The 9,234-nt window shown below is 40.6% G+C and overlaps 1 protein-coding gene across 5 annotated transcripts in view; it reads right to left on the bottom strand.

Moving 5' to 3' along the window:
- myt1b (myelin transcription factor 1b) overlaps window positions 1-7,697 on the bottom strand; it is a 154,517-nt gene extending 146,820 nt beyond the window's left edge. For all 5 annotated transcript variants that reach the window (XM_013915274.1, XM_005750595.1, XM_013915275.1 and 2 more), the window contains exons 1-2: window positions 7,572-7,697; window positions 7,211-7,326 (exon numbers count right to left, since the gene is read on the bottom strand). In XM_013915274.1, the coding sequence (XP_013770728.1) occupies window positions 7,211-7,322 (112 nt within the window). In that variant the 5' untranslated portion in view covers window positions 7,323-7,326; window positions 7,572-7,697. The remainder of the gene's footprint in view (window positions 1-7,210; window positions 7,327-7,571) is intronic.
- Window positions 7,698-9,234: the final 1,537 nt, after the last annotated feature.

The following is a 9,234-nucleotide window of genomic DNA, read 5'->3' on the forward strand; positions in this document are numbered from 1 at the left end:
GTGTGTGTGTGTGTGTGTGTATACCATGTTTAGATATCTTTGTGAGGACCAAAAATTGGAATGCTACTATACTTGTTGGAACCAACAGTCCCTTATGGGAACAAAATGCCCATCCCTACAAGTTTGAAAGCATTTTTGAGATTCGAAATTATGTTTTTTGTGTCAAGGTTACAATTAGATTATGGTTACGTTTAGGCAATCATTTTTGATAGTTAGGGTAAGCAGCAAAGAAAAGCATCATTTCAATTAAATGTCCTCACTAACATATGAAAACAAGTGTGTGTGTCTGTGCCGGAAGTGAAATAACACCTTTTTTTTAAAATCAGGAATATAATGTCACATGTTCGCCTGCATGGACTTGAGGGCTCAGACTCCATAGAGAATGTATTCAGTGTACCAGAAGAATCATGATGTATCACACTGGGCAGGGGTGGGGGAAGGGTGTGTGTGTGTGTCAGAGAAAGAGAGAGACAAAGATGACCAAACACTAGCTACAGACAATATGTGCACCACATTTCCCATTTCCGAGTTGTTACAGTGGGAAGTAGACGGGTGGGGGGGTGGCTGCAGCTCTTTTGGCGATAATAGCAGGGAATGCAGACAATGGTGAAGGTGATTCAATAAACAGCCCAGATGCTTCATTTTGAAACAGAAAACACACACATATTCATAAGCACACAGACACACAATATAGGTGCACAATGAGAACCCTCCTTTGCACAACTTGACATATGGCGCGCGCAATTTCCCTCGCAATTTCAGATCCAACTCCCACAGACGTCCTCACATGGAAATCGCCACACCTCCCCCTACACACACACACACACACACACACACACACACACACACACACACACCTCCTTCCCTCTCTTCTTCTTTACTCATTGCCCCGTCTCTTCATCCTTCCCTCCCAATTCACTCTTCTTTCTGAAAGTCATCTGCTCGCTAAGCAGTAAGCAACATTGCGGCCCGCTCGCAGAAATGAGAGTATACAAATGATTTGTGGCACAGGCGTCCCACTGGCGCCAGCCTAGATGGCGGTGAGGAGGGGGGGGGGGTCCAGGGTGGGCTGGGTTGGGGGGGATAATGTCACTTTCACCTTGTGTTTTTCTAGCAGGCCCATGATGATAATTTTTTCCCATTTTCATCACAAATTTGTTTTGGGCAAGGGCTAGCGAGAGAAGAGAGAGTGAGCCAGAGTGCATGAGGGGGAGATGATGGAGCAAGTCCCCCTTATGCTTCGCTGAGTGGAAGCAGAGACAGACAGAGAAAGAAAGGGTGGAGGGGGGTAAGGATGGAGGAGGAGGGTATGTTTAAAGGGGGATGGAGAAAAGAGGAAAGAGAGAGGTTTGGGGGGGCGGGGGGGGGGCATCTGCACAGTGACCTTTTTCTGATCCAATCTCACTGATGAATCCTAATGAAGGATTTAATAAAATCACAGTTTACAATCTGTCTCTGCATCAAAGCATGCAATCCAATTCAAAACACAGGCCCATCTACATTTCCAATATTGTTGCAAACCCATCAACCCCACCGAGCCCTTTCCCGAAAACTAAACGAGCACATGTATGTGTGTGTGTGTGTGTGTGGTTGTGTGTGTATGTGTGTGCGAGGGAGGGAGAAACAAAGTGAAGAAAAAAATTGGCCAGGCCAGAGAATGAGCGGCTGGCGCATTTGTTCCAGCTGTAGCCTAATGTCACAACTCGTCATATTCATTTGGTCTCTTAATGAGGCTAAAGTCAACAAGGTGCAGCATACATGAGTGGAATTGCTGCTGCTGCGGCTCACTGCTAAATGAACACAGAGAAACAGACGAGAGTGTAAAAGACACAGAGTGCATGATGGTAAGAGAGCAGAACACGAGAAATCATTTCAAACTTGATAACGCACAGGCCTCACACAAACGCACTCCTCATACACATCATCATCTGACATTTCCCTGAAATCAAAAGGGCACACCTGTTACGCTGACAGTGAGCTTTGAGTCTGCAGAGTAAACAGGACAGATTGATAGATCAATGCAACCGTTTGAATGTCTGTAAGGTGATGCAGTGAAGTGAAGAAGACAGTGCTGACAACCGTAAAGCAAATCATTTAAAAACACCAAACCTGTGGGACTCTGTAAACACTCTGCAACAGTGACATCTGCTGGTGAAGGCTGAAGCTAACAGTGTGTGTATGGCAAAACCATACCAAGAATTTAAAACAAGTCCAAAACAAAACACGAACAAATATTTACGTCAAACAATGCAATTGAATGTCAAGAAAAATAAAGGGTCACTCAAACAAATTGTGAAGTGTTGTTTGAAACTAACTGTATTCAAAACAGTGACCTTACCTGGAGCAAGGCCACTGTTTGAAAAAAGTCCTAGGTCCTGTTCTCCATACGTTCAGGACATTCTCAGTGAAATCTTGATGAGATCCCAGATCTGTCAGTTCTCAAAAGTCAAACTTACTCAGGGGCAGGTTTATTAAGTATAAAGAAGATGGACCTGCACAGCAGCATTTGACCATTCTGTGCAATTCTTGTGTGAGGAGCTGCTTGAAATGTGTGCGCTAACAATAAGAAAAGCATTTGAGGTGGACATGATATCACAACTGTCCCTTATTTTACCGTCTTTGACTTTTAGAGAGGTGTTGGTTTAAATCATGAAGAAAAAAAATCATATACGTAGTCTAATTCAGTGTTTCCCAACCACTGATTCGCCTCACATAGGTGTGGAAGATTATCTGCTTCCAGCTGATTAGTAACAGGCAGAACAATTACATTCTCTTCTACGGAGGGCAGTACAACTACCTGCTCTAATTAAATTGATTGCCAACTGCCAGTAAAACAGAAGAAGATGAAGACGAAATTACATAATAGTCATGCTGTGAGACCAGAGTAGATAAATATCTGATAAGAAAAGCAGTCAATCTGACCTAGGTCCTAGAGAAAAGGCCCTAGCATGAGCAATGGTCAGAAGAAAGCAAAAAAGGTATACTGGGGACAAAACGGAGCCAGAGGAGGAGAGGAGGAGAACAGTACGCATTAATCATGTTTAACTTGTTGGGTATTTGTTTGTTTTGTTTCTAATTCTGTGTTCATGCATAATCTTGTTTTGGTTTAAAGAATTGTATTTTGAGCTTTTCCCTGTGGCCTGCTTTTGGGTCCTCTTCTTCCTGTGAATGCTTCCTGTGATTGACAGTTTTACCGTGTTTTACAGTGTCAGGCTATGTTACCTTAGAGTAACAAATTTTTGCTTAACAAATTTATTAGAACACCTGCCATAAAACAAGGGAATGGCAGAAAATGTAGAAATCTCTCAAAAACATGTTTAAAACTAAAAAATGACTGAATTCACATTTTTATACCCAAGTCTCTTCTTCTGCTATTGAGAGTCCAAAATTAATTAAGCATCTTACACTGAGCATTTCCTACTTTCCCTAGTCTGTGACTAAAAAAACGCAAACATTCGGGCTGATTTAATCCAGCTAGCATCTCTCATGGATTTGAAGAAGCAGCCATCAAAGTTATTATTTCCTGAGAGTGACATCTTTATTAAAGAGTATTTGGCCAATCTCAGCTTCAAGTCCCTGAACAACATTGACAATCTGCGGTCTTAGGTTCCTGTATTACTACTAATCACTTTCTGTGTGAAACCCACTTTATAAAGCTTTGTCATTCTGATGACATTAAAATGCTACAGTGATGACTTGAGGACATCAAATTCCTGGGGAGGAATGTTAATCTACTTGACAAGAGGAACTGAAGTTATAGGGCAAAGTACAGGCTTCCATTTATGTAAGAAAAAAAATCATCTAGAGTATTTCTAACTCAAGTAAAGTCATAGACAAGACATTACAAACCGGAGTGACCTCACAGTGTTAACATCCATCATTTATATACAGTCTATGGAAGAAACTGATTTGAGAAAACAGCCTTTAAAAAATGATTTGCCAATTCTTATTTGGAAAACACTATTGTATTTTCTTTTTAATAATACATATCAACATTACATTTTTCCATGTATCTGTTTTCTTAAACTATAAGATTATATGCAAAAAAGTTGTTTCAACTTTAACATAACAATTTGCAAACACATATATGTTATTTTAAATGTTTAGATAAAAGGCAAAACTGTCAGCTCTACCTTTTGAAACTACACCTGCGCCACGATTATTGAACTAGGCAAGGATGAAATGACCAGGCTTACAGTGATTCATGTTGTGATGTTGATCACCCATCTCCAAATTGGTTTTCCATTTTTAAACCCTTCCCCAACACAAGCAGTGCAAGTGGAACTACAGAACAAACACCCTTGGAGGACATGTAAGCAGGGTGGTGGGAAACATAGAGGTTGTTTTATGGGGTGGGGGGGTTGAACAGCATCTCACTGCTCCAAAAAGAGCCTCTTGCTACATCTGCTCTGTGTTAATAAATAACATAACTCCATCTGCACAGTATCTACAAAAATGGGATCAAAGCCATGTTACTGATAGCAGGTTATAGATCAGCGGTATCTCTGAGGAATAGTAGCATTGATTGAATATGAAATCTAATGCATGACTGTTGCCTGCATCTGTACAGCTGTAATTTTTGTTCAATTACACTTTAGATTGCAGTTACTCTCTGTACCATTAACACCCATTAATGAGTCTGTGCCAGAATCCCACTCTGGGTGAACAATTCTGTGAGCATATATGGTTTAAACACAGGTCTTTAATGCTGGGGATGTGGTGCATATTTACTAATTCTGCATAAGTGTGTCTCTAGAAGGTTCCAGAGTTGATCAGAGTGTGGAGCGACAGCTGTGCTACAAATCAGTGTCCATTTACTGGTGACAAAGTCATTAAAGCCTGCTCATCTCATAAAACACAATGCACATGGTCAAATACCATTTGCTTCTTTCATGCTCATAACTCAGTCTACTGCACACATGCACACATGCACACACACACGGACAGATGCACATGCAAACACACAGTTTCTCACAAAACTAAACTGAGTGTGTCAATTGGACTGAGCACAGGGGGCAGTGTGTGTGTGTGTGTGTGTGTGTGTGTGTGTGTGTGTGTGTGTGTGTGTGTGTGTGTGTGTGTGTGTGTGTGTGTGTACGTTGTTTGTGCATCCATAATAAGCAGGGTGATAACAACCAGAGGCACAGCACAGCAGCACAGCACAGCGGCCATAAAGACTGTCACACTTTATCCAAGGGTTGTTTTATGATAAGTGCACACCACAACACATATCCCATAGTCTCCTTTTACTCTTTCAATTTAGCACAGCTGTATAAAATGTATGCAAATCAGCTGTATGGATAAAGCGTATTAGAAGTCTTGTTCTTTTTCTTTGCTGTCTTTACACAGTTAAATCTATGCCTAAGTATTATCAAGTATTTCTTGAATTAGTTAATGCAAAGGACAAAAAACTTTTGTCCTCCAGTATATTGACTTCATGGGTGCTGTAGGAAAGTGTGGGTCAGTCTTCCCCTTCACAGATTTACACACAAGGTTACAGGTGCTATCAGAGGATTAATGCACGATAGGCAGGCACTGAGGTGTAAAATGTCACTAACCTCAGTCTGATCTAGGGTCAGCTGCTAGACACCCAGAAGGTCGCTGCAACACCTGAACCTACGCAGTGCAGCAGTTACAGTATGGACATACATTTGTAATTGTAGCAGTGTTAGCAAATATGTCACACAGAAATGAAAAAAATATCCAAATAAATAAAGTTTCAACAGACTTCTGAATCTACCCTTCCATCTGTTTTTTTAGCTGCTTACAAGTGAGGGTAACAGAAAAACTAGAGCCTCTCCAAGGTCTCATAGGGTGATGGGTTGTATTTGATCATACCTGGAAATGTAGCCATTCATTCATGTGGAATATTTACCAGGGAATATCAGTATTAACTGAAGGTTGATTGTATTTGTTCGGGATAGGAATACACACATTTCAGTCCTATCATCCAAAATTAAAAAATTTCTGCATTCATCAGCCTCAATCTTTTCAACACACTCTCTTCACTTGTTAGTATATTTCTATTCTGTTTTTAATAAGACCAACCTGCTGTACAGGTGTGCTTGTGTCCCACCACAGTCTCTCTGCTCAGCCAAACAAGTGTCTGACCTCACTATAAGCCTTTTGCCTTTGCCAGCTCTCTTTACTAACCTCTTCTTTTGAATACTTTCCTGTAAGTCCTCATTCCACCACCACGTCTCCTTTTCTACTTTTGTCTTTCCAGAGAATCCGCCAAACAATTTCTTGGCAGTTTTTTGTCCTCACTCTTCTTGAAGTACATGCTCACCATAGTCATTTTCAAGCAAATTAACATTGGCTAAATGATTATTGTTGTGCATTTTTTGTGATGAATAATATGATAGTGAGTGTAGATTTTCCCAAAAAAGTCATCATCTGGCTGGGATTAAATGTTCATCTAAAACCTGATTGTGGCTATAAAATGAAGACTGGTGATGGCAGGTTTTCTTTGGGCCAATCACTGATTAAGTAGCCAGTGGAAAGGATGCTCTGGTATGACTGGAAGTTACAGTTAGGGTGGGCCAGGCAGCGTTTTGTTTTGAAGTAGTAAAACTAAAATCACCTTTTGATATATCAGTTGATCAATCTGAAAAGTACAATCTGACTTTTGTTATCTAAAGGGTTAAAGCTTCAGATAACAAAGAGCTGAAAGAAACTGGAAAGTTCCCAAATGGTTGTCCCTAAGAGCAAAAAGTGGGGAAAAAAATGTCATCAAAGATGCAGACTTTAGAACTGAGCGCTGAAAACAAGCCGGATGTTTGGTGTTCTTTTTAACCAAAGGACCTCATGGAAATGTGTTTAAAGTTGAAAGCTGAAATTTTCAAAAGTACTCAGCCATGAAAATAAAAGAGTAGTGTCCACTAAAGCAGGCATTGTGAAATATATAAGCATGCAAAAATCCTTTTTGCACTTTGGACTTTTAGTTCAAAATCAAGACAGACATAAAAGAGGCTCATCTCGTTATGTCTTTATTTGCACGTCATAAGCTTTTACTCCTAGCATACTTATAGGTCCAATTATTAATTCAATGCACACTTTTTAATTTGAACAATCCTTGGCCCTATTTATTATTTATGGATCATGGGATGTATCAGCATTTTTAGTGAGGGACTTGTTATAGTTTTTGCAGACTAAGCTCACCATACACAGCACTCATACAGACTTCCTCATCGTGAGCGAGCTATCTTACCTTTCTCAACGATTTCGCAATCCTTCATGGCCCAGTCACAGTCAGAGGGTGTAAGCACAGCTGTTGGTGACCTCTTGACCTTGAGATGAAGAATTCCAGTAGACATCACCATGTGCCTGAAGAGGAAACGCAAACATCTAATATGTTTGTATGCACATTTTCACAGTAGATTTCACTGTGAGCTTTGAAGCCAAAGCATGCTAAAAAGTTGGGGAGGGTTTCCCTTTCTTTTATTCACATCTGGCTAGTGCTTTTTACAGCAAAAAGTATACAATAGTAGATGATTACCATAGAACTATTTTGAGCAATGTTGACATAAGTAACAGGAAAGCAAAAAAAAAACAAACCCAAAAAAACTTACCTCCATTGAATAAGCTCCAACTCAAAAGTTCAAAACTGATTTCAGGACTTCTTGACCTCTTATATTGATCAATATCTTCTTGCTCAAACAGTTCAGAAAACTTTAAAAATAACTGTTTGCTGAACACTGCGCCATGGTGACAGGACAAAAGAAAGAAAAAAAGTTCCTCTTTTCTTAAGAATGCTGTCGGAGTGGTTTTGTTGCCACTTAAGCATTCAGGAAGAGAAGAAGTCACAATGCTGTCCTTTCAGGGGTTAGAGGGAGAACAAAAAAGGGGAGGGGGGGGGGGGACACAAGCCAAAATATGGCTGAGGGCTTAAACTCCACTGAGCATGTGTCATACATTTATTTTGAAATGTACCATTCAGGGAAATGCATGCCATTAAAGATGAACTATTTAGAACTAAAATATGTATTTACAGCAGACAAGTCGAAACATGCCTTCATCTAGATGTAATTCAATAAATAGGCATGGTTTCCTGACAGCAGGAAGATCAAAGTAACAGCAGAGAGTCACTGTGCCCCAGGCAACTCCAGCAGTCCCTCACACAGCTCCCTATTGTCCTGCCTTGTGACTACAAGTGCATCCCCTCTCAGCCTGCTCCTTTCATACCACTGTTTTCTTCAGTGAGATGGCCACACCAAGCAAAATCCAGTAGCCAAAAGTCACAAGACTGCCTCGAGAGAAAGTTCCAAACCATCTCTACAAAGAGTTATCTCCAGAAAATGTTTCAATGGAGTTTTCTCCACTCAATGACATGAAATCCACAGCACACACTTGTTCCCAGCAAATATTAACACTCACCTGGATTTTGTCAGTTGAAGTCTGTTGAACGCTTAAAGAGGAGTGAACAGGTGGGTGAGTGCTGCAGTGATTTCCCTAAACAAACAGACACAGGAGAGCACCTGCAATTCAAATACAAGGCCAACATGTAAAACGAAACCAATTTGTGTCCCAAAACCTCCATTTGCCTGTATTTGAATGCAGCCAAAAGAGGCCAAGATGTGCTATATAAGACAAAATAAGACGAACTGAGTCAATTTGCTTTTCTTTTTTTTTCAGGAAAAGCATGGCTATGTCCCCACTGTGTGGTCGGCTATCTGGTGTTGACAACACCACAGAATAAGCAGCATAAAAGGATAATTCCCTTTTCTAACATTTACAGTAAATAGGTAGTAGTTGAACTGGTTTCATTTTGAGAAAAGCTCTTTAACTGGAGCGGAAGATGTCTGCCGTCATGTGGACAGAGACTGTAAATGCAGCAACTGGGGGGAAAAGAGAAGTATTACTTAGCATAAATTAAGGGTCAACATTCAGAGGAAGCATTTTGATTTGCATGACAGTTTGTGGCTTGAAGAGCTTGCAGTAGCTACAGTAAACTGCTTGCCTCTGATCAGCCTGATGTACATCTCTTTAGCAAAGGGTAGTGGTTTTGTTTCCATTTCCACATTCTTTAACTTTATGTCACAAAGTCATCTCATCAAGAGGTTAGCCACTGACACAAAATTGCTGATCTTTTAAATTCTAAGAGGATCACATTCATGCACAAGACAAAAGGTCTAACTGGACTTGTGCTTATATAGCACTTTGGTAGCAGAACGCTGCTGCAGGATTGCTCTCCCCCCGCTTCAGGACACCTACACCAGGAGATGCCGGACTAGA

Source organism: Pundamilia nyererei, unplaced genomic scaffold, assembly GCF_000239375.1.
Source record: "Pundamilia nyererei isolate P.nyererei 1_Seehausen unplaced genomic scaffold, PunNye1.0 scaffold00279, whole genome shotgun sequence".
NCBI classification, from domain to species: Eukaryota; Metazoa; Chordata; class Actinopteri; order Cichliformes; family Cichlidae; genus Pundamilia; species Pundamilia nyererei.